Source organism: Myodes glareolus, chromosome 5, assembly GCF_982192425.1.
Source record: "Myodes glareolus chromosome 5, mMyoGla1.1, whole genome shotgun sequence".
In the NCBI taxonomy this organism is placed as follows: Eukaryota; Metazoa; Chordata; class Mammalia; order Rodentia; family Cricetidae; genus Myodes; species Myodes glareolus.
In genome coordinates, this window is record NC_142030.1 from 2,733,804 (window position 1) to 2,759,603 (window position 25,800).

A 25,800-nucleotide genomic window follows, 5' to 3' on the forward strand; every position below is an offset into this window, starting at 1 on the left:
ATGACCCGGAACACAGATTTAGATTACCCAAAGTTCCTTGTTCCAATGTGGAAGCCGTTTCATGAAGTTTTTATAGGTGTAAAGCCAAAAAGACAGTCACAAATCAATGCAATTTTAAAATGCATTAGTAGGTTGGCCAGAGAGGTGGGTACAATGAGATGGGGGAGGGGGAGCTACTTTGAAGGTCTAAGATGCTATCTGATGACATTCATAGCTCTTGGATTTATAGAAGCTACTGTTCTGCTAAGTTAATAGCTTCTAAGAGGTTTTTAAATTTATTATCACAAGGTGTTAGTTCAGATGCAAGCTGGACAAGGAACGGCTGTTCCAGAAGGCTGAAACTAGCCCGAGATAAAGGAATTAGCCTGTGAACCTGCAAAATTCCAGTCTCTTCACAGAACTGAAATTCCAGTCGGGCCATCAGTCTCTGCAGACTCCTTCCCAGGAGTTTTTGTTTATAACCAGATACAGCTTTTGTTGGAGAGTTTTCATTCACACTCTATATGACTGACTCCATAGTAGCTGAGTAAATACGGTATCTGCAAGAAGGAGCAGCAGGGCCAGCTTTAGGGCCCTTGTTTCTCCTCCTTGGCTTGAGATGATAATGGCTGTCATTCCACTGTTTTTAGCCTCCCTCAAGTAGTTTGTCAGTTCTCCTTGACCAGAGCTTCCTGCTGTAGTGTCCCGTTCCTGCTCTGCAGCAGTTGGCATCGAGTGTTGCCCTGGTAACAGCATTTGTGCTGCCCCTTTGGAGCTCGTAAAGCTGTGGTGACGGTTAGGCTTCCTATGTGACTATCTGTGAACCCAGGAGAGCACACAAACCAGAGAGCCCTTGTGGAGACTGCACACTGTGAGATCCGTTGAGTGTCCTTGTCACAGGGGCCTGGTTCTTAATGACGTTTATGTTACTGGACCCTGGCAGCCCTAACAGCTACCCGTCCTCAGTAGTCCAGTGGAAGAGACAGGCGAGAGTGAAAAGCAGAGACAGGGGATTCATTCAGTGTTTCCACATTAGGAAGAAGAACAGATAAAGGGATTCAGTGATGACTGGGCCCCCAGTGTCCATCTTGGGGGGTTGTGACATGAGATATTAAGGGTAAAGTTGTGTATAACTCAAGAGTTTAGTCAAGGCATGGTCCCATCCGTCATTGGTCCACCATTATCCCAGCTCTTGTCTTTCCTGCAAGGTGATCTGACAGCTCCTAGGGACATTCCAGCTCTTTCCGGCTCATTGGAGATAATTGTCTCAATAGCCCAATGGTCAAAAGCAAGGGCGTGTTTCTTTAGACCACACCATCTTCTCTCCTGCCAGGACAGTTGCAGCTCCAGGTCCTGAAGGAAGCTCAGCTTGCTGCAAGCCCATTTTAGAAACAAATTAACTCCAAGGAGTCCCTGAGGGATCTGAGATCTGGTCACCAGGTCTGTGGGTTTTGGAACCAGATGGGAGTTGACGTCTGAGTCTCAGCTAAACAGGCTCTGTACCGTAGGCTCATCGCCACTGGGCTTAAAGCGAGAGTCCAGAGATCGCTTAGCCCAGTGGTTCTCAACCTTCCTAACACTGTGACCCTTTAATGTAGTTCCTCATGTTGTAGTGACCCCCAACCATGAAATGGTTTTTGTTGCTACTTCATAACTGTAATTTCGCCACTGCTGTGAATGTAAATATCTGATCTGCAGGGTATCTAGTATTCAACCGTCCCGTGGAAGGGTCATCGCAACCCAAAGTGGTCATGACCCACAGGTTGAGAACCACTTGTTAAATCAGGGATCATTTCAAGCTATAAAGAAGGAAAAGCTATTTCTGAGAGTCTCAGGGGACATCTGGCCTCCAGCAGCTAATCTGCCAGGAACCGTGAGCGCTACCCTGGACGAGAGCACAGGCCTGCCGATTTCTTTGGACACCTCCACTGACAGTTGCCTTTCTTAGGCTCAGCTCCTAGGAGAGTTCTCAAGGGGAGAGATGTGCAGACCAGAGAGCTGAAACACAAAAGCTAGCCCGGGAATCATCAGGTTTGCTCGAGAAGTGGCTCTGGCAAAATCAAACCCCGGAGGAAACTTCCTATGCTTGTAATCCCTGTGCATCCTCAGGCAAAACCCCATAATGAGACTATTACTTACAAATAATGGTCTCCAGGGCAGCAAATCAGCGGCCCTGTGGCCTGCTGGTGCCATTGTACTGGAACTTCAAATTGAGGTCAGCGGCGTTTAACCTGAGTGCCATGTCTTAATTTCTGTCAAGTGTAAACTCAGTATAGGAAAGGAGCGTGATGAACTTCCCCTAAGAAAAGTGTTCCAGCGCAGAGACTTTTACCCTCAGTTTAGAAAAAAAACATTTAAAATATGAAATTGAAAGAAAAATGTGTGCTAGTGCGGGAAAGCAAAGACCCCCGAGGCCAGGAAGGAGCCTGTGCTGAAGTCTCATCACATGGACAGTGGTGGGAGATTGCTGAGGGCATGGGAGGACCGGGAGCTGTGCTCTCTGAGCCAGGCAAGACTCAGTAAGGTACCAAGGGCATGCTAGGGACAGCAGGGACAGCCAGGAAGTCATGGTGTACCGGTGATTAAATGAAAATCAGTGTTTGTGGACAGATTACAATAGCATTTATTATAAAGATATATAATAATATTTAGTGTATTGATACTTTGTTTCAGTTGTCAACATCTATTAACTGTTTCTTCCTATGTAACAAATACATGTACACTTCCACAACAGGATACACATGGAACATTTTATGACAGATTGTATCTGGAACAATGCAGTGAACGTGGCTTAAATGTGTCAGGAATCAGAAGGCCTGGGTACTGGCTGAGTGCTAACTGAGTGCTAGCTCAAGTGTTGTTGATGGCTTGCACTTCAAATCTGTGGCCGTGTCTTAGAAATAAGTGTGAGACTGGGTCCAAGTGTCTTGTAGAAAATCCCACACAAAGGGCTTGTCCTTGTTATTACCATATGGTTTGGATGTGTAGCCTAAGTAATGGATAGGCTTATGGGAATTTTTTTAACCTGTGGATAAATGGTATCATTAAACTTTTATATTTTTTGAATAGGGATTATTATATCCATAAATGTATGCCCTACTTCAAGGAATCTTGTAGAATAATTACACATGGTAGTTAATATAATTTGCTATCCCCCGCTGTGCAAAGCCAGTCTGTCTTCCCTGATAATCCTTTTTCTAAAGTGACTGAAAGAGAACAAATCATCTTTCAAGTCTAATGGATCCCAAGCAGGAAATCTGTGCCCACACAGTTATAAGGTGCAGCAGAAACAGAGGGCAAAGGCAAAGAGTGGGCCACCAGCTTTCAACTTAAAGTGGTGGGATTTCCAGAAGGGCGTCGTTTCTGTCCCGTGTGAGGGTCCCTGACCAGCTGGGACGGAACTCCTTTTACAAGAAAGTCTCCCTGACTGTGTGTCTGGATCTCAGCCCTGCAGTCATGGCTTTGTTGGTCTTGAAACCAGTCGAGGGTCTTGCTCTCCAGCTGCCTGGCACAGTGAGGGCTGCCGGGGTCACAGAGGCCCTCCCAGACGGCTGTGCTTGCTGCTGTTAGTTTCCAGTGTCATCTGCCCCAGCCCTGGCGGTATCTGGCCTATAGTGAATGCTCGATAAATGTTTGTGGAAAATGGGAACTTAAAAAGAATTAAGTTCTTTGTTCCCAGGAATGGATTTACATCCAGAAGAACAAGGGTTGTGGAGCGAGGAGTTGAAAATGCGGTTTTCCCAATGTTTCTATTGAGTTCAGTCAAACTGAGTTTTCCTATAATAAGTGCAATTGAAGATGTCGAGACTAATTACGATACGTATGTGTGGAACATCTCATCTCTCAAATACTTGGGACCAAGAAAGTTTCAGATTTGAGAGGTTTTTGCTACCAAGATGGCTCCGTGGGTAGAGGCAGCGGCTGCTAAGCCTGACGACGTGAGTTCAATCCCTGGAACCCATGGGGTGGGAGGGGAGAACAGATTGCTAAAAGTGTTTGAGAGGGCTTTTTGAGGGGAGGGGAAATTTTAGAATGGCTGAATATATTTTGTTGATTTGAGTGTCCCTAATCAATAAACTCTAAAATGCTCCAAAGTCTAAAAACGTTTGAATGTGCTGAAAAGATGCTTTGATCCCAGATTTTAGATTTGGGGTTAGGGGTAATCTGATGGCAATTTCTATTTCTTGAATTCAGATCTGTGGTGCTTTTTTTCCCCCTCTCTTTGAAACCTGTATCATTTTTGGTAGCATTCACTGGGAGAAGCTTAGGTTTTGTGGCATGGATGTCAAACTCTGACATCACCAGTGAGGAACCCTGGGCTTAGAATAGGAGCTCAGGCCTCTTTCTGTTCTGAGCTGAAGTGTTCTTGAAGAGCAGGGCGCCTTGACAGCTGTCAGCCGCAACAGGAAGCTGCCCTGGCAGTGTGGTTTGTGAGCAACCAGGAACGTTTTTGTCTGTGTCTGCTGTCTTCTGTGTCCTTTGTGCTCAGTGGCCTTGGTGTGTGCCCTGTGCCCTGTGCCCTGTGCCCTGTGTGCTCTTGGAGAGGCCTCAGAGCCTCACACTATGACACAGGTCTGTGAACTCCGCCCTTGCCTGCGCCCCTCTGGTCTCTCCCTTATCCTCCTTTATCTCTTATGCTGGATTGACACGGGGTTGTTTTCCCATTGTCATCCTCTTCAGGATTTCGGTGAAGCGAATTTGGTAGACAGCAACTGAGGGAAAGATAGCCACGGTTGCTCAGATTAGGAAGGGGGAGACTTAAGAAATTTGCTACTTGAGCTGGAGGTATGGCTTAGTGGCTAAGAGCACTGGCTGCACCTCTAGAGGATCCAGGTTCAAATCCCAGCACCCACAGGGTGACTCACAACTGTTTGTAGCTCCAGTCCCAGGGGTTCTATTAGCCTCTGCAAATGTCGAATTCATGGTGCACACACACATACAGACAAATCACTACAGACACGGCTCAGGCAACCGGGGCTATAGACACGGCTCAGAGGCTAAGAGCATTTGCTGCTTGTGCAGAGTTCAGTGCCCAGCCCCCGAGAAGCTCCCAACTGCCAATAACTCCAGTTTCACACATACTTGCCCCCTCTGTTTTTCTCTTCACACACACACACACACACACACACACACACACACACACACACACAAAAAAAAAATAATTTTAAAGTTGTTTAGTTAATTATGGCTGTGGGTTTTTGTTTTGTTTTTGAGACAGAGTGACGGTGTAGCCGGGCTGGAATTTATAATCCTCCAGTCCAAGAGGTGCAGAGATTACAGTCATGGGATGCCATACCTGGCTATGTTATTGTTTAAATGAAGCTCTGCTCACTCCATCAGTTGGCTCTTTAATTTCATCAGGGTGAGGGAGCCCTAATCCACAGTCCTATTCCTGTAGCTAGCATGTTCTATAGCTATATTTTACCTCTCCCCCAAAGATATTATTTCTGCTTAGGAATAAAAGGAAAATCTGTTTCAGTCTGGAAATTATAAACACATCACTTAGAAGTATATTAATACTTAATGTTTTAATTTATAATACATGAGCCATTAAAGAAACCCTCTAGAGTCTTAGTGGTCAAGAGAACTTGCTGCTCTTGCAGAGGACCCGAGTTTAGTTCCCAGCAATCACGTCAGACAGCTTACAACTCTAGTTCCGGGGGATCTGATGCTCCCTTCTACCTCTCCGGGCACTGTAGTCACATGTCTGCATACACACTTGAGTGCACACACATGCAAACACATGTTTGCATACACACTCAAGTGCACACACACATATACATGTCTGCATACACACTTGAGTGCACACACACATACACATGTTTGCATACACACTCAAGTGCACACACGTATACATGTGTGCATACACACTTGAGTGCACACACACACAAACACATGTTTGCATACACACTCAAGTGCACACACACATATACATGTCTGCATACACACTTGAGTGCACACACACACATACACATGTTTGCATACACACTCAAGTGCACACACCTATACATGTGTGCATACACACTTGAGTGCACACACACATGCACATGTGTGTATACACATTCGAGTACACACATACACACATATACACATACACAAATTAAAAATAAAATAAATCTTAAAAATGCTCTGAACTCACATTGGACCACTTATAATTGGAAACTGATTAATTTCCTCTGCGTGTTAAGTGTCTATGGGGATTGTACTGAGTGCCCCGAGCCAGACGCTGTTAACCCGTCTCTGTTTCCTCGGCTGTGGAATGGGTCTACCAGACCTTTCTTCACCATCGGTTAGAGGCATGTGGCATTCCCTGTAAGCAACAAGCTCTACTGAAATATTAATTGCAGCATTAATGGGTGTGGAGTCGAGATCTGTATTTAGAATTTATTCTTTACCATGTTGGCCTATCAAGATTCAATGATGGGGGTAAATCGGCCTCTAAACGGGTTTTCACCCCCACTGTCTCTGCACTCAGGAGGTCATTCTGTGAAGAAGAGCGCACTGACCGGGCCTGCCTACCTTGCCTGTGCTCCCTGGATGCAATGGGTAAGATGTAAGTCAAAGCAAACAGGCAGATACATGAAAACAAAAGCCCACCATGTGACTTGTGTGTGTTGGGGGGTGCGTGCCCATGTCTGTCATAGTGCATGTGGAGGTCAGAGGTCACTATCAGGTGCCCTCAATCACTGTCCACCTTAGTTTTGACTTAATGTTATGTGTGTGGGTGTTTTTATCTGCAACTATGTACCACATGCATGCAATTTCCACAGAGGCCAGAAGAGGGCACCAGATCTCCTAGAGCTGGGGTAATGGACAGTTGTGAGCCACCATGTAGGTGCTGGGATTTGAACACAGGTCCTCTAGAAGAACAGCCAGTGCTCTAAACTACTGAGTCACCTCTGCAGCCTCCACCTTAGTTTTTGAAATGGAACTCTTTTCATTGTTACTTGAACTCACTGATTTGACAAGGCTGACTAGCCAGGAAGCACCATAAATTACCTGTCTCTGCCTCCCTAGTGATGGGATTAAAGATGTCTGCTGCCCTGTGTGTCTTCCATTTTCCTCTCCTCCTCCCTCCCTCCTTCTGACTTTCTTTTTCCCACTCATGAGTGTTCTCTCTTCATATGTGTCTTGTGTATAAGAAGTGTTCCTGGCACCCGTGGAGACCAGAGGAAGGCATTGGATCCCCTAGAACTATAGTTACAGAAAGTTGCTTCCTGCCATGTGTGTGCTGGGACTCAAACTTGGATCTTCTGGAAGGGCAGCCAGTGTTCTTAACTGCTGAGCCATCTCTCCAGCCCCCATGCCTGGCTTTTTAAATGTGGGCTCTAGGGGATTAAATTCAGGTTTTCATGCCAAGATGGTATGACTGGATCCAGTTAGCATGTGATGTTACCTGAATCCTGCCTTCGTTGTCTTTACAGTTTCCCCATCAGAGGTCGAGACAGAGAAGCACAGCTTTCTGCTCTCTGAAACAGGATCCAGAAAGTATCAGGAATGTAGGTAAACAGATTCGGGTCTCAGTGATAGGTTTAATGTTCATTCCAAGCTCCTTGTCAGTGTTCACATTTTTCAGAAGCGTGAGTGCCAAACTTTGGCAGCCTGCTGGTGGAGTCAGTAGATGAGGAAATGTCAAACGCATGAAGATTGTAGACTGAGGACTGGGCCTGGCACCCTGCACTGAGTACTGCCTGTGTGTTTCAGACTGAGTGGCTGTGACACCAGTTGTTCCGATTCACACCGTCCTAGCTGTGTGTCATGGCAATGCTCAGCTGCAGTCCATTGCTGTTTTTATCCCAAATAACCATGGTCAACCTGAGAAGGACTAAGACTCTCATAGGCAGGCAGCCTGGTAGAACAGTGCAGCCACTCCGTCAGACCCTTCCTGTGTCGGGCAGGTCATCTAAGTGGGATGTGAGATGCACCTGTGCTCTGCGACATCTGTAGCCTGCTGTCGGGATGCACGGGCCTTGCTAGTGTTCCCTGCGACATCTGCAGCCTGCTGTCGGGATGCATGGGCCTTGCTAGTGTTCCCTGTATCACCTACAGCCCTCTATCTGGATGCATGGGCCTTGCTAGTGTTCCCTGTGACATCTGCAGCCTGCTGTCAGGATGCATGGGCCTTGCTAGTGTTCCCTGCGACATCTGCAGCCTGTTGTCGGGATGCACGGGCCTTGCTAGTGTTCCCTGCGACATCTGCAGCCTGCTGTCGGGATGCATGGGCCTTGCTAGTGTTCCCTGCGACATCTGCAGCCTGCTGTCGGGATGCATGGGCCTTCCCTGTGACATCTGCAGCCTGTTGTCGTGATGCACGGGCCTTGCTAGTGTTCCCTGTATCACCTGCAACCCTCTATCTGAATGCATGGGCCTTGCTAGTGTTCCCTGCATCACCTGCAGCCCTCTATCTGGATGCATGGGCCTTGCTAGTGTGCTCTGCAACATTGACCAGCCAAGTCCTGCTGATGTGCGAGTGAGCACTGATAACTGAGGATGCTTCCTGAGAGTTCCCAAAACCACTAAGCCCTGGCCTTGCACATGCAAGGCAAATGCGCTCTACCGTGGAGCTACCCCACCTACCCTTGGTCTTTTTTTTCTTTTTAATTTGTCTTACATTTTTTAAAAAGTTCAATTTCACTTATGGGGGAGATCAGCACAGGTGCGGAGAGCAGAGAACATTTACAAGAACTGGTTTTTCTCTTCCACCATGTGGGAACCAGGGATTGAACTGGAGTCTTCAGACTTGGTAACAAGCTGCTTTCTGGCGAAGCAATCATGCTAGCTCCTGTTTTATGATACAGGGTCTTACTATGTAGCTCAGACTGGTCTTGAACTCTCTGTGTAGTCCAAGCTGAACTGAACTCATGATCCTCCTGTCCCTGCCTCGACACCCAGCTCTTGAAGACTCTGAGATCACCCCCAAACCTCCTGCTAACCCTTTATTGCCAACGCTTGAGCTGGTGACCAGAAACTTGCTGTCTTACTAGGATATCACAACTTTCTAGAAGATTCTCTTTTATGTCAAGACAATTTTTGCCTCTTAGACCTTTATAATCTCTGATTTTGAATGTTTAATTTTTAAACACTTGGTAGATGGAGCACTTAGAGGTAGTGTCTAGAAATGAGCTCCTGGTACAGGTAGGAGGAGAGAAGGTGAGGATCTTAGTTGGTAGACTACCCTTTCATGGGACTGGACACCAAGAAGGGTGCATCTGATTTTCTCCATGTATATGGGGAACCAAGAACTGTCAGATTTGAGGAGACAGAACAGTTGCCTGTGATTAGGAGGAGAATAGATGTTTAATAGGAACAAAGTCTCTTGGGAAGACAGTGCTGAAGGAGGAGGGGGTGATGGACACGCAGCTTTGGCAATGTGTTTCAGGGGCTAGTGGGTTTGTTGTTGGGCATGAAAGTCAGTGACTTCACAGTGAGCCCCTTCTGTTGCTGAGAATGACCTCTGCCCCAGTGTGGGTGTGCTCGATGATGCTAATATGTATGCTCAAAGATGAGGAGATGGTAGACTTTATTCTGTTATCACACCACGTCTTGGTGATTTACAGCTCCCCCAGTGGGTGCACCGTTTTCCAAGTTCGGCTTGGCCATTTTGTTCCACCAAGCCTTGTTGTGGGGGACGCACAGGAAGCCAGGGACCTGGGTCCCTGGTGTAAGGCTGAACAGAATGAGGCAGCCAGGGCTCTCGGAACTGTCCCCAGCTCTTCCTGCTCTCATTTGCCCTCAGCTCTCCCCGGGGAAGTGACAGCCTCTGCCTTCCTGCACTAGTGATTCCTGTGGTCTCCTCTCTCATCATCCACCCAGTCTCTTCCTGACAATCAAGTCGATCTTTTTAATTGACGTATTGAAGCGTACCACCTCCTTGTCTTCCCAAAGGATGAAATTAAACAAACCAACCCGCGGTCTAAGTTAAGTTTTTATTTCTGTGCCATGACCATGACAACTCTTACACAGGTAAATGTTTAATGGAGGTAGTGGCCTACAGATCAGAAATCCAGTTCATTATCATCATAGCGGGGAGCACAGTGGTGTGCAGGCAGACAGGTTGCTGGAGAAGGGACTGAGTGTCCTAATGGCCCGTGACACTGGGTGGTATCTGTAGCACAGGAGACCTCAAAGCCCACCCCTACAGTGACACACTTCTTCCAACAAGGCCATGTTCACTCCAACGAAGTGAACCTCCTAATAGGACCACTCCCTATGAAATTATGGGGGTCAATTACATTCAAATCACCACACCCACTCTTCTTTGAAAGCCCTCTATTGCTTCCCATTCCTGCTCAGATAAAACCCAAGCTCTTTGGCACACCTGGCCCCTTAAGGTCTGGTGCCCACTCCTCTCTTCAATCTTGCTCTGTCCCATTCCCCTTTATCACCAAGCTCCCTTCATGCTCACCATCCCAGCTTGGTGCTTGCTCTCCTTGGAGACACTCCAGACTGGAACTTTCCTCTTTGGATCCCTGCACGTCTGCCCCTTTCTGATCATGAAAAAGAAAAAAAACCCATTCCTTCCTCAAAAAGGCCACAACTGTAGGGCCACACTGTGCAGGTACCTTGTCTGTATTTTGTCACCAGTAGATTTTTTATTGGCACACTTATCTTACAGCCTCTTACAGACAGAATATTAGAGCCATGAGAGTTGGGGACTTTGTTTTGCCACTTACCTGTGACCAGAGCCCAGGTCGGTGCCTGTCATGTAGAAGGCATGAATATGGTATTGGGTGGGTGAACGGTGGCAACACAAAGAAACCTATCAGCAGAATGAGGCCGTGTATGAGAGGCACCCAGAGCAGATCGGGCAGGTATTCCCTGTGCCCCAATCCTTCTCTTGGTCAAGGCCGAGTTCTCCCTGGTCCTGCTGGTCAGGCACTGCCCCACCCCTTCTCCTCAGTGCCCATCCCCACAGCTTGCCTGCTGCCCTGCTTGGGCCCTGGAGCCAGTGTGCCCTCTTTCTGGGCGGCATTGTGAGATGTCTTGGTCCTTTGTGTAGAGCATGTTCCTACTGAGTTATCTGGAGAGACGTGCCCATGAAAACGGGCTTCTGGGTACCAGGTGCTATACTAAGCCGTGTTTGTATATGATGTCACTTAATTCCTGTATTTTCCTACAAATGGGGTCGTTTCATCATCCCCCTGGGAACTGTAGCTCAGCAGGTCGCATGGCTTTCCAGAGCTTGCCAGACACAAGCCCCCAGGGGGCTGCTGGCCCCTCAGAGAAACTGAGGGTGCTTAGAGCAGGGCAGGGGTGTGGAGAAGGGGGAGACAGGCTTATGAAATGAGCTGTACTTCCTAACAGTTCTGGTTAGGAACAGTGAGAGGCTGTGCCTTCGGGGGCTGCCTGGGGCACCGGTGGAACATGTGCGTGTGTGTGTGTGTGTGTGTGTGTGTGTGTGTGTGTGTGTGTGTGTGTGTGCGCGCGTGTGTGTGTGTATGTGTGTGCTTGGAGGAACTCAGGCTGTCGGGAACAAGGCAGCTCTGTTGGGAGAAGCAGAGTTTGGGGTCAGATGGAGATGAGGCAGGATGGCCTGCAAAAAATTTTATTTATTTTTAATGAATTAATTAATTTGTTAGAGCTGAGAAGCCGTGAGCTGGTGGGTGTCTCCAGGGGCTGCTTGGGAGGAGCTCGAGCATCATGTGTTTCTGGGCTCCGTTTGACACCCAACCGTGGATTCTCCTGGCCATGGGCTCAATGTGGATAACTTAGCCTCTCTGAATTCCAGTTCCTTCAGTTATAAACGGGGTCACCAGTGCCTGTCTCAGCAGTTATGGTGTGCACAGCTTAGCAGTGGCATAGTGCCGTCCATATTCTAGATATTCTATAAGTACTGTGGTTTAAATGTGGACTTCTCCACCCTAGGCTCACAGGTTTCAATAGTTGATAAATCTCTAGGCAATGGCACTGTTTGAGAAGGTTGTAGACCCTTTAGGTTATGGAACCTTTAGGAGGCTCAAGAGATACCTGCTCTAAGTACTACAAGGCAGCCAAACTGGAGGCATTTCTTTCTCCAGGATGGTAAGTTTACATTCATTATTTGTGGTGTGGATATTTAAGTTTTAGACAACATTTAAAATTTTTATGTGCATGAAGAGTGTTTTCCCCACATGTATGTCTTTATATCACATGCATGCCCAATGCCTGTGGAGGCCAGAAAAGTGGGTCAGATCCCCAGAACTGAAGTTACAGCTGTGAGCTACTTTGTGGGTTCTAGAATTTGAACTCTGGTCCTCTGCAAGAATAGTCAGTGCCAAGACTGCCGAGTTGTCCTTCCAGCCCCTGTGGTCTGGAAGTTTGCTCATGTGAAATTTGTCTTCAATATCAAGGACCCCATGTCAGTGTCAAATCAAATAAAACAAGCCAGCATCCCTACAACAGACCTCCCTTCCTGGCATTTCCAATCCTCTGATACCGTGACACCACCCTGTCCTTGTCTTTCACAAAGCCCATTTTCAGGAACCATGTGACCTCATAATGTTTTAGGTGAGATTGTAACTTTGTGCTGGGCTTGTCCCATAGCTATTCTCGGTCACGTGCGAAGTGTGCACGTGCCTTAGGAGACGGTGGAGTCTGTATTTTTTGAATCTCAGTCTTCCTGAACTTTGTAATCATTTCAGGGAATGCTGGGGCAGCTGATGCTCTCTGGCATGTTTCTCTCTTCCCACCTGCCCTGAGCCCACAGGCTCTAAACAGGCAGCTAGATGCATGGAAGAACCTTCTGGTGGAAGGTAACCCACACGAAATCCTGTTATAGCATTGGTAATCACTAGCCGTTTCTCAGGTGGCCCTTGGTGCTGGGTCTGCTGGCTGTATGAGTGGGAAAGGCAGTGCAGGATCTAGAAACAGTTAGACCCTAAGCAGCCATACTCCTTGCTGGGGTGGGAGACCTGTGTTCATTGCCTGGAGGCATAGGATTCACTTCAGTCTTCCTCAGGCAGACTGACAGTTCAGGAGGCTAGTCTGATTGGCTATGACATCAGGCATCCATCATTGTGGACAGCATGGACCTCCCAACATCTTCACAGTAGACCAGAGGAAGAGCAAGGCACTAGCTTAGTCCCTGTGGTTCAGAATCAAGAAACATGACAATTAAGAAGCTGAGGCAGGGATCCCAACAATTGGGATTCCACACCTTTAATTCCAGCATTAGGGAGATAATGTGGGATTCCTCTCTGTATGCTGTGAATATCATTTGTTAATAAAGGAACTGCTCTGGGCCTATAGCAGAGCTGTAGGGGAACAGAGCTAGGCAGGAAAAACTAAATGGAATGCTGGGAGAAAGGAGGTGGAGTCAGAGAGAAGCCATGGAGCCCCTGCCGGAGACAGACGCTGGGAACTTTATCCAGTAAGTCACAACCATGTGGTGATACACAGATTAATGGAGATGGGTTAAATTAAGATGTAAGAGTTGGCCAATAAGAAGCTATAGCTAATGGGCCAAGAGGTGTTTTAAATAATAGTTTCTGTGTGATTATTTCGGGGCTAAGCAACCAGGAACTAACTAGCGGCCCTCTTACAACAGGGAGGTGGAGACAGGAGTGATATGGCTGGGCAGTGTGAGGAATATAAGGTGGGAGGAGACAGGAGTTCATTGCAGTCTGAGGATGCAGTCTGACGACAGGATCGCCCTTTTGGTCTAAGGACTCGGTAGAGGTAAAAGGTCTCTCTAGTGACTCGACTACACCGCTTCTCTGATCTCTCAGCTTTTACTGACTAATATTTGACTCCGAGTTCTTATTACAAAGACGAATTAGAATTTGTGTTACATCTGGTGCCCAACTTTTGAGGTAGATATTCATGGAAAAGCTACCTGCCTGTGACTTTGCAACCACTGGCATAGGCTGGAGCTACCTGCAGCCAGAGTCACCGCCCTGCTGGTTAGGTTTTCTTTCTTCTCTCCTGATGGGCATTCCCTGGGCCGCCTTCTCAGGCTGCTACCAAACTATGTAGCTGCCTTGAAATCTGGTCAGGCTTTTACTGTTCTGAGGAGCAGCAATAAACCTCACATCTTCATCATCATTGGTGGCAGATTTGGTGAGAAGATTGAGAATTCTTAAAGGGAGAAATTAGTTAAAAGAGGATTTTTTTCTCGTGTTAAAAAAATGGGAAACACAATTATGATGGAGGAAGTTAGGTGTCTGTATGATTAAATAATGCATTATTTAAATATGAAACAGTTAAATGAAGGGATAATCAACTTAACCCAGATTGATATAATGTTATCATTTTGATTGTCCTTGCTGTTTTTGATAATTCTTGGTTTATCTCTTAAAAAGTTGTTTGGTATGAATGCCAAAATACAAGCTTTAGGAAATTTAATAAAATAGATCATAGAGATATTCAAATCCAAGCAGAGGAATTTAATGGAGAACCCATTTCAGAGTTGTATTATAAGGTTAGAGAGGAATAACCTATGGTTTTCAAACAACCAACCTCAATATATCCAGTAACGTTACAGGAATTGCCCAATGGTTGATATCCCCAAGACTCTGTAAGAGCCAAATGGACTCCTGTGACAATGTTAGATTTAAGGAGACCCAGGGAAGTCTCCTATGGCATGCATTCACCTTTTGTGAAGTAAATATAAAAAAAGAAGCTGAGGCAAGGCAGTTCATATAGATTAGCAGCTGAGCTGTGTGTGGACAGGTTTGTTCAGGGCTCAGAGAGGGCTGTAGTATAGGAGGGTGCCCTTCTGCTACCATCTCTGTCAGGCCAGACTGGGACAGAGTCTTGCAGGGGAAAGTAGAAGGAACCACAACAGGGTCAGACTCAGAAGACAGCGCTAACCCATTCTTCCTCCCCTTCCACTGTGTGCTCTGGACTGTCAAACACATCCCACTTAGTTTTGGGTAGATGAGCATTGCAGGTAACTAGTGTCACCAATGGACCATCCCACTGCAGTGCGGAGGGTTTGAGGGAATCCGTCATTTGGGCTTTATTCTAGAGAGGTCAGGTTTGCAGGCAACTGTGCACTAGAACCACGCGGCTTAAGAAAACTTTCTGGGTCGGGTCCCAGGGCTGCTGAATGGCACCCTGGAGGTGTGGCCCGAGCCTTGCTGCTGCTGCAGGACCACACTTCAAGTACCCAAGGGTAGCTACATCTTTGCAGTGCTTGGAATATAAATGATCAAGTCTACCATTGCTATAAATATGTTTTACTCATAGGCTTGTTTTGTCTCTTTTTAAACAGGTATTTTGATGTTGGACTACACAATTTCTTGATCAGGTAAGCCAGTACCTTTTGTTTTAGCTATGACTGAATAGTGTATCTATTATGGATGGAGGTAAAAGGGGAAAGCCTTAGCAAATGAATTAGTAGTTGAATTATTTGCCAGGAGAGCATTGCTAACACTATGTGTTTGTTCATCACAATCTCACATAAATAATCACTCAGAGCTGTTTCTTTCAGAAGTGAGAGTTAACGGATTGTTAGTTTTCTGTTGCTGTGATAAAACATTGGCTAAAAGCAACTTGGGAAGGAAAGGGTTTATATAAGCTTGCAATCCCACTGTCAAAGGAAGCTAAGGCAGGAACCAAAGCAGGGACCATGGAGGAGCACAGCTTACTGGCTTCTTCTGGCTTCTTCATTTTGCTTTCTTATACAGTCCAGGCTGATCTGCATGGGATGGTACTGCCCGTTATGGGCTCAGTACTCCTATGGAAATCTGCAATAAAAAAATTGTCCTTTCTATGGACATGTCCAAGGCTGATTTGATTTAATGAGTCTTCTCAAGGGTATCAAGTTGACAGCCGGAATTAGCCATTACATTTACCAAGGTCTTACTTCCGTATACTAGGCCACTGGAAAGATGAATAGAAAAAATGAGCTTTATTGGCTTGTTTTAGATGTTCATTTGACCAATTATCTCCCATTAAATTTAATATTTTAAAACTAAACCTATCATTTGTTTTACAGTCATGGAGATATGACCTAGTACATAATTGAGATTATAGACAGCAATTTATAACTTAAGTTTATTAGTGATTTTGCCAGAGCTGTATTATGGAACATATTAATTTCACATAGCTATGAAATTAAACAAATTAAGTGAAAATAAATATATCAGAAATATTGGCTGTGCTTATAAAAGATATAATTTTGAAAATCAACTCTGCGGTTACAGAGAGGGCTCAGTGGTTTAGGACACTTGTCGCCCTTGCAGAAGTTCTGGATTTGGTTCCTAGCACCTACCTGGGGGCTTACAAGCATCTGTAACTCCAATTCCAAGGGATCTAATGCCTTCCTCTGGATTCTGTGGGTACCAGGCACACACCTGGTATACATACATACAGGCATGTAAGCAAAATATACATATAAAACAATGAATTTTTTAAAAATCAATTTTTCTGTGTTTTCTAACTTTTTCATAGTAATCATTGTTCTTCTAATAATGTTAAAAATAACTGAAATGCCTCTCAAAAGTGTGTGAGAGAAAAACAGTTGCTGAGGACCCACTGTAGATGGGAGGCTGTGAGGGAACCAGCCATCAGCGGGAGAGTTTTGCTTTCTGTAAATAAGGGACTCTCTCATGTTAATTGATTCTGAAAGTTTGTTAAAGTCTAGTCATTGTGGCTTTTGTGTATGCCACGTGGTGGTTCAGCTTGCCACAAGGCTTGACCTCTCCCCTATTGCAGCTGATGGAAGAACGTCACTTGTAGTGAACCAGTGTCCAGCAGGGGTCAAGCCTTCTTTGCCCTCTTTCTCAAGGCCTTCTCAGAGCCTGCATATAGAAATCTCTTCAGTCTGCCCTACATTCGAAAATGTGGAATGTCTTGATCTTTTCCAAAATAGTAAACACAGATGATTGTGTGTGAACCGGAGACACAGCACAGGTCATAACATGTAGTAGGAAGGATAATGAACCAGAGAGACACAGAAGATGTGGGCAGGAGATTTCCAAACCTAAGTGGGTTATAAGAAGCCCTCTGGGAAGACAGCCTGGTATTGCAACTCCTCACCTTCCATCTGCACATGGAACCCAGGGTCTTGCTAGGTAACACTCTCTGCTGACCTATGCCTCCAGCATAGTGCGGAGTTCATGTTTTGTTACTTTGTACTCTCTCGGAACTGTTGCTACAAGGCCTTGTGGTAGACACAAGCTGATACTTTCTTCAGGGCAGGGGTCAAGTCCTAATCAATTATTAATGTTTAAGTTGAGAAACTTGTTTGGGATGAACCTTCAGCAAGCGTTTGTGGTGGGAGCGAATGAATGAAGTGTGAGGGGGAGGAGTTATGTTATACTGGGAGAGTCTGCTTCTGTAGACAGTGAGTGCCATTGGTCTCCTACAAGGATGTGTCTGGATGCTATCATTTGAAAAAAAAAGAAAGAAAAGAAAAAACACTACTTTTGGTTGGAAGATAGGCTGAGTTTATCCATTTTGATTGTGGCTTGACTGAGGGATGGTCTGCCCTTGGGGTCTCACTCTCATTTCCTTAGCCAGACTCCAGGCATGTGGGGTGTGGAGGAGAGAGAGGCGTGGCTGTGCTCTAGCGGGTGCTGGGTCCCTGACTGGAGCCTTTTTGAAAGTCTGTAGCTAGTTACTCTGATCAGTGTGTGGAACAAGTGGGGCTTAGGGAGGGAGTTTTCTCTCTGCCCTGTGGCTCCTTGGGGGTTTACCTTCCCCCTTATTCCAAGGCAGCCAGAGCAACTAAAACATGTTGCTATGGTTGGGGAATGAGTGACATCGCCCCTTCCTGTCAGCACCCCGTCACTGTAAGCAAGTGTTTTCATCCTCCACTACACGATGGCAGCCCCAAAGGGCCTCTTCCTGGCTCCCCTTCCCAGCCAGGGTGTAGGGGAGATGATATAACTGGTTGCTTGGAGCAGACTGGGCCTCTTCTCAGGAGTCCCAGGGTGGGCTGCTGCTGGCTTCCAAGCTTTCTTTCTCCTAGCTTGGGAGGTTAAGCATGAGAAACCACAGTATTTAAAGTTGAACGCACTGGTAAGAACTGTTTCCGTGGCCCACGATGCTAAAACCAGACTGCAGAGGGTGCAGAGGAACAGCAGCGGCTCCTCTCACGTTTTGCACTGAGAGGAAAGAGAATAGTTGGTGCAGAGGGCCAACTGTGAGGCTTTTACTATTTTTTTTTCAATGAGAAAATGCTTTCTAGCCAGAGGAAGATCTAAAGCTCTTTTTACACATAGAGAAAGCTACAGTGGCATCTTGCAGTGGTCAGTGGCTCTGCAGTGAAAGCTGCAGTGTCCTCTCATGGCGGTCAGTGGCCCTGCAATGAAAGCTGCCTTGTCCTTTCATGGTGGTCAGTGACCTGCAGTGAAAGCTGCAGTGTCCTCTTGCAGTGGTCAGTGGCCCTGCAGTTCACCAGAGAGGGGTGGCATTTTTCTGTAAATACAGCCTCAAAGGAAATCTCATGGGCCTAGAAGAGAAAGAGCTTGTACTTGAGGATTCTTTTCAAGGGGAAATGTAGCTCTCCTTGTTAAGGAAGGTGTGTAGAAGGGATTGGCTCCACCACTGTTTGTTTCTGTTCCTAGAGCCATTTCCTGGCTCCAGCAAGCTCCTTGAGTTGTCAGGTTCTCTCAGATGCTCAGGGTTGGCATAAAAGAAAGTGCAGCTTGCCCGATTAGTCAGCTGTGGCTTTGACGTGGATGGTGGCAATGTTGTCTACCCTGGACTGATATAAGTTTCCCCAGAGCCCATTCTGTGATCTGAGCTGAAGGACAAGCTTCCTTGTCAATGCAGGTGTGGCACAGGGCTCAGACAGGACGGGGTAGTCACACGGAAAACATGAGTGTTTTTGTCTGGGTGTTTTATGACGACTGCAGGAAAGCAGTGGGCTCCGTCCTTCTTTGTTTTACAAAAATCAAAGGGAAGCCTTTCAGGAGGCGGGAGCAGCTGTCGCCAGAGAGCCCCAGAAGACACTGACTGGACTTATCATGTGTCACTGCAAAGGGAAATGGGAAAATGACCAGCTTGGCAAAAATATTATAGCATAGAATGCCTTTGTCTCATTGAAGACACTAGGCTGGCGTGTTTAAATTTAGTTTAGTCTGGCTTTGGCAAGAAACTAAGAAAGATTTGTAGTTAAAGCAAATTTTAGCCTTGCAGTTTTGTCTTATCTAGAATTATAGATAGACCCCTCCCCCTTTCTTTTAAGGATCTTGTCATGTTGCCTGGGCTGGCCGTGAATCCCTGGATGAAAGCAATCCTCCTGTTTTAGGTGGGACCTGAGTAGCTGGGACGACCGATGTGTCTGTGCTGGATTATGGCCCCATCCCTTCAAGGCAAGTGATACACAGTAACTGTGACTGCTCATCTCATCATCACTGTCAATTGATGGGATTCGGAGTCACCCAGGAGACATCTCTGGGCATCTGAGAGGTCTTTCCGAGGAATGGGGCCATTGCTGTGGTCAACCTGGTCACACTGTCCTTAGATCTTTGGAATTGTCTTGTGGCAGGGCTGTAGAAGCATTTGGAATTATGGGCTAGAGAAGATCTGGAATTTGGTATGCAGAGGTTAATGGGTCATTCCAGTGGAGTTTGGAAGGGCAGACGTCGTATCTTGACGTTTCCTACACTGAACAATTTAGTTTACTACTTTTGAAATTAAGTTCACTCAGTTTCTCAGGATGTAGGCGGAACTCAGCCAGACGTTGTCAGAACAGTACTTAAGTGTCCTCTGACCTAGCTCCCAACACAGCCCCTGTTCCCCTTGGGACCCTCATGGTCACATTGGTCTGCATTTCTCCTGGTAGTCTGCAAATCCTCAACACTGTGCCTGGAAGCTGTGGGGCTTGAAAAGACTGGTTTTACCTGCAGAAGCAGAGTCACTGGTGTGTGTCTATCCTGTCCAACTCCAGCCCATCCTCGATGTCCCCTCCATGCAGCCTCTCTCCAGGCCCCTGTGGGCACTGATTACAAAACTTTCTGACCACAGAGTCTCCCGGCACACCTTAGACCCTACACTCTGCTCCTGCAGAGCTGGGAGGAGCAGCAGGTCTGTGCAGATGCCTGGGTGACTTTTGTGCTCAGGGATGTGTGGAATCTGTACTTTTAAATATAGGGCTGTGTGTGTGTGTGTGTGTGTGTGTGTGTGTGTGTGTGTGTGTACATGTCACACATCCTCCTAGACAGTGAGTGAAGTTTCACTTATCTGTGTAGTCCCCAGCTCCCACAGTGCCCAATAGCTACAAGTCCCTCAAAACTGTTTGAACCAATTTTAGTTTTGAAAACTGTATAAGTATTAAGTTTTTTGTTTACTTTCTGTTTACTTATTGTTTGTACAACCATGTGAGGTGCTGAGACAAGACAGGTAGTGGCCCATCTTAGTTCCATTCCATACAGCAAACACTCAGCAATAGGGTGATTCAGGGATTGTCACCGAGTCAAGGCACAGAGAGTACATGCTGTGTGGTTCAATATGGAGAACATGAATTAGACTCACAGAAGCAGACAGCGGACAGTGGTTGCCAGGGCTGGCCGAAGCCAGAGCTTCGTGGTTCCAACCAGCAGGTAGAATGCTCAGTACCACAAGATGATTGAGTTCTAGAGATTTGCTTTGCAACCAAAAGTTTTAGTCAACAGCCCTGTGCTCGGGAGTCTATTGAGAGGGTAGATCGCACGTGAAGTTTTTTACACCAATAAAAACTTGAAAATGGGGAATCTATAATAGCAAGCAAGCAAGCAAGCAAGCACTGTAACTCCATGATGTGTTGGAGGGCACAGGCCTGAGCACTGGTGTTTTCAGGATGGCAGTGAGGCCTCTCTGGGGCAGTGGGTAGCTCTAGGTTGTGAGATGGGCAAGGAGAACGTAAAACCAGGAGGTGGTCTGAACTCAACTGCTCCAGGCAAAGGGAAGGTCACCCCACACTGGAGGAGGAACTGAAGGGAACCCTGGGGCTGCAGGATGGGGGAGCATGGAATCTACACTGGCCAGGGAGAAGAAAGTGTGGCCGGAGTGATAAAGTTTAAAGAACCACTTTAAATGCCACATTGAGTCTGGTGGGGCATGCCTGTGATCCTAACATTCTTAAGGCTGAGAGGCTGAGGCAGGGGGATCGTAAGTTTAAGGTTGGACTGGTCTGTGTGGGGGAGATTCTGTCTCAAAACAACTAGGAACAAAAGATGCCAGAGGAGCTGTGGAGGTGGAGGGAGTTCAGGTAGGGAGGGACCTGATTGGACATCCGTTTTTCGGAAGTCAGTCTGACAGACTTTGTGAGAAGTTCTGTGTTCTTCCCGGGAGCTGGTGCTGAGGTGTCCAGCTGGTGTCTGCCCCTGAAAGAGACAGCAGAGGCCCTGGAGCTATTCAGGTTAGGCAGGGGTAACCCAGAACTACCATCTGTCTCACTGCCGTGTTTGCTTGTGTTGGAGTAACCTGACTTACCAACACTTGTGAGAGGCAGTTCACAGACAGTGGACCACGGTAGCATTCTCTAGGGTATGGGCAGCTGCCCTGGTACCGGGGCTTGGACACACACACACACACACACACTTTCTTCTCATAGCAAGTAACCCTGTCTCCAGACCTCTCAGCAAGCCTGGGTTCCAGCTCCTTCTAACCCGTCTCTTCTTGGCCTCTGATGATGGCTCAGGCAGTCATCTGGCCTCTCACCTTGGATGTCAGCCATGCTGGGTGTCTAGAGGCCTGGATGCATGAACCTGGTTTCCTCCCTGAGCTGCCAGAAGCCCATTTCCTTCTGGCTTGCCCTCAATCTTTGCCTGGTGTCTTGTGTCTTCTCTCATTTTTAACAGGAGCAGAGTCCCTTCCCAACTTCCATCACAGTTAGTGCCAGAGACTGTAGGCATACCGTCCCAGGATCTGCTTCCAAATTACCACACAGAGGCTTATTTTAATTGTAGATGCTTGACCAATAGCTTAGGCTTATTACTAACTAAACTAGCTCTTGCATTTCAGGTTAACCCATATTCCCTGCTTACACCCTGCTGCATGGTGGTACCTTTATTAGCATGACACATTCATCTCTTGCTCCCTCTGCCTCTGGCTGGCAACTCCTGACTCTGCCCTTCCTCATCTCATCATTCTCAGTTCGACTTTCCCACCTAACTTTGTTTTGTTCAGCTATTGGCCAGGCAGCTTGTTTAGTAAGCCAATCACAGTGACATATATTCACACAGGGTGCAGAAGGATTATTCCACAGTGACAGACTGCCTTTCTGCTTCCAGGCTCAGGCACTCTAAATGCCTTGAAACCCTTTGTTGGGCAGAAGGATCTTGCTCGTGAACCCCATGTCAGTAATTTTGGTTCTTAGATGATTCCGTGACTGGATGCTCACTCCACCTCTGCCACTGTTGCTTTTGAGGAAAGCATTGCTAGAGTTTTATTTTGCTTCTCTCTTTAAACTGCACTATATTTGGATTTGTTAATTAGAAAATATAGATTAAAAGTAACACAAACTAAAAGAAACATTTTACACTTTGGGAAGGTGACATCCTCTGTGAAGATGCCCATATCCAATTCTACAAGTAGCCATTGCTGAAGATAAAATGTATCTGCTAATAAGTTAAAAATAGCTCTTGCTATGTTAATGGAAGTACCTGCAATACCGAGGTGCTTTTTATATGAAAGCGTGAGGGGGGATGCTCTTCACAAGTGGGGCTGTCAGCGGGGCCCTGAGCCAGTGCAGATGGCTTGCTTGTTGGTTGAGTGCCACCTTTGTCACCTTCTCTTAATTGCCTTACTGTGTTGAGGCTCTCTGTCTTCAGAGGATCACAATGTAAGGCAGAAGCCAGACACGTTCTATCTTTCTGCACACCACAGATCTTTGCTCAGTCATGTGTGGGTGGACGTGGGACCCAGTGTACAGCCCGAGTGGCAAGGGTGACACCCACTTTATTAAGAGATAGAGGTGCTGAGCTGGAGCCCCACATTCAGCCCCTGTGATGGGGACCCACTGGCTCTACCTGGAAGGGGCACTGTTGAGCTGTGGTAGGGTGAGTTGTGAACAGCTCCTGACTGTATAGCCTCCTAGCTGTCTGCAGGGCTCTTGGAGGTTGCACAAGCTTCTGGGGCTCCCTTAATGAGCTCCTTTTGAGGTTTAACCGGAGTACATTCTATTATTTATAGCGAAGAAAGCTAAGATAGTTGCTTACCTGATGGGCAGGGGAGACGATGTGCTCAGCAGGGGGAGCACACGATCTTCGGCGGGCTTCACCCATCAGCTGCATCGATTCCACACACCAGAATTAAACCAAATTGCAGCTATTTTTTGCATCAGCACAAAACACTTCCTGTGAGATGGAAAGGGCATGAGGTCAGCGCAGACGCCAGGGCTCGGGGCTGCCTGACATCTCTCTGCTGCTGTGGTTTCTTTGTGCAAGTCACTTCTACTTGGGCCTGAATTTTCTTATTTGCGAAACGAGAGACTTCTGTCGGATAAGCTGTAAGGTCCCTTCTGATCGGCCCCTGGTGAGTGGTGTTGGTGTGTCTAATATTAGCATCTGTCCAGATCTGTGCCAGCCAGTACGCTGGCTCTTAATTCCACGTGGCTATTTAAATTCAAGTCCATTACAATTCAGTGAAGTTACCATGAGAGTGTGATAGAATATGGAATAGATATTTGGTTTCTGCCCCTGGTTCCTAGCACAGAGCCCTTAAAGCCTTTGTAGATACGGACACCAGGAAGATCTTTGTTCTGAGGTTTTGTCTTTGAGCTCAGTCCCTACATGGATCTGCTAAGACCTCTGTAACTCCCTGAGAGTCAGGAGCAGGACTCAGCTTCTGAATCCCTTAGAAGTTTCTCTCATTCTAATGAGGCGAAGCTTAATAGACCCACAGACAGCCACAGGATGGGGACCGGTTGCCAGGGGAACCAGCCATTAGTGTAGAGGGCTGGGCCATCCAGCCTCATCTTGCCACCTCCACCCCCAAGCCTTGTAGGAAGAAAAGCCAGGATTTTGTTGTTCCTGGCAGCTGGGACATATGCATGGAAGCCCAAAGGAAAGGGACTCAAGGGGGTTCCAGGTTGAGATGATAAGACTGGGCACTGTGAGGGGGTACCTGGATGGTGGAGTACCCAGAAAGGGCTTAGCAGTTCCAGCCCCTCCTGCTGTGACTTCTTTATGAGCCCTTCCTGCTAGCCTTACAGTGAACCAGTAAAGGTATGTGAGAACTTCTCTGCTTCTGTGAATCATCTTGGAAAATCAGCTGAGACATCTGCGGGTATCTTGAGAATTGCCAGTGTTTAGCTGGTCACTCAGGATCACTAGTAAAACAGGCAGCGGCCTGTCTGCGGCATCTGAGGTGGGGACTGCCCAGTGAGACCAAGCCCTGAGCCTGTGGGTACTCACTATCTCTGGGTGTCTAGTTCCAGAACTGAATTAGAGGTTGGGTCCTGGAGATTAGTCAAGTGCCCAGTGTCAGGGTAGACGTCTTCCACATCTGGTCACAGGTGGATGCTGAGCTGACGGTTGCTCTCTTAGCAGGACAAGCTCAGAAGCTCAGGTGTGAAGCTGCATTTTAAGTGCTCTGTAGCCCCAGCAGCTCCTGCCTATCCTGTCAGACAGTGGATAAGACGCCTGTGTCATCACTGATGGTGCTCTCAGGCTCAGGGGACAAAGCAGCCTTCTACTTCCCCCAGAGACGCTGAGGCTCTGCTCCTTGTCCAGCAGCCGTTAAAATCCCGAGCAACCACCTGCGAGTCACTGGCTTGTCCCGCACAGACACTCCCATCTTCCCCAGCAATCTCCTTCTCCTGTTCAACAACTCTTAACTCAGGAGCACACACCAAAGCTGCACCTTGGAATTATTTTAGAAAATCCTTTCCATTTTATATAGTTAACTTTTCTTGTTGCCCTGGCAAAATGCTTGACAAAAGCCACATAAGAAAGACCTATTTTATCTCAGAGTCTGAGGAGCTAGAGTCCATCCTGGCAGGGTAAGTCATGGCTGCAGGAGTGAGAGATGGTTGTCACGTGTTACCTTGTATCCACAGTCAGGAAGCAGACAGAGATGAATGCTGGCTCAGCTCATTTCCCCCTTTTATTCAGTCCAAGCCCCCAGCCTAGGGCATGGTGCAGCCCATAGCGAGGGGTTTGGTTGTTTCCCCCTCGGCTAACCCAACCCAGGAATTTCCTCTCAGACCTGCCCCAACGTTTGTCTCCTGGATGATTCTAGATCATATCAGGGTGGCCACCGCCACAAACTCCTACCCCGTTTTATCTGGAGTTGTGCCGTTTCTCCCATTAAATGTTATTCGCATCCACCCTGTCTTTATTCTGTCGGGGACACCCAACCAGGGCCCTTTCAACCTCTCCCTTGCCTTCTGGTGTGAACCTTACCTGCAGTTTCTTCCTTATTGCCGGGGCTTCCTCAAGTCCGCTCATAGGAAAGCTGGGTCAAATGCATTTAAAAGCACACACAAAGCTGGCTTTAAGGAATGCCTCGCCTTCACATCATGTATCATCATGTATGCACCTGCCATTTGCAGATGCTGCTAACAGCTCTCCCAGCCGTCTCAGGGCATGCTCTCTGTTCTCCGACAAACATCTTCACGTCTGGGCCCTTCTTTCCTCTTGTTTCCACGTTGTCAGGTGACTGTAAAGGTCCAGCTGTCTATGTCACAGGACACTGGCCAGGGATGGAGCTGGGGCTGGGGCAGGCCTTTGAGCGAGGTCCACAAGGACTTTGGGGTAACAGGTATAGGGAAAGCATATTCAAAGCCCATGGTGGGAAGAACAAAGCTGCATTCAACCTCATCAGAGGGAGACCTTTGATTCAAAAGAGTCCTGAAACCCATGACGGTGTCCCAGAGACCTTACTCTGACCTAGGAATGAAGAGACACGGAGCTTTGATGTGACAAGCATGGGGGCAGGAATCTGCGATAGGAGCCCAAGTGCTCA

General features: G+C 47.1%; 1 protein-coding gene across 3 annotated transcripts in view; it reads left to right on the top strand.

Moving 5' to 3' along the window:
• Window positions 1-25,800, top strand: part of Hhat (hedgehog acyltransferase) — a 247,720-nt gene that overhangs the window by 102,508 nt on the left and 119,412 nt on the right. For all 3 annotated transcript variants that reach the window (XM_087906017.1, XM_087906016.1, XM_087906018.1), the window contains one exon: window positions 15,173-15,208. In XM_087906017.1, the coding sequence (XP_087762143.1) occupies window positions 15,173-15,208 (36 nt within the window). The remainder of the gene's footprint in view (window positions 1-15,172; window positions 15,209-25,800) is intronic.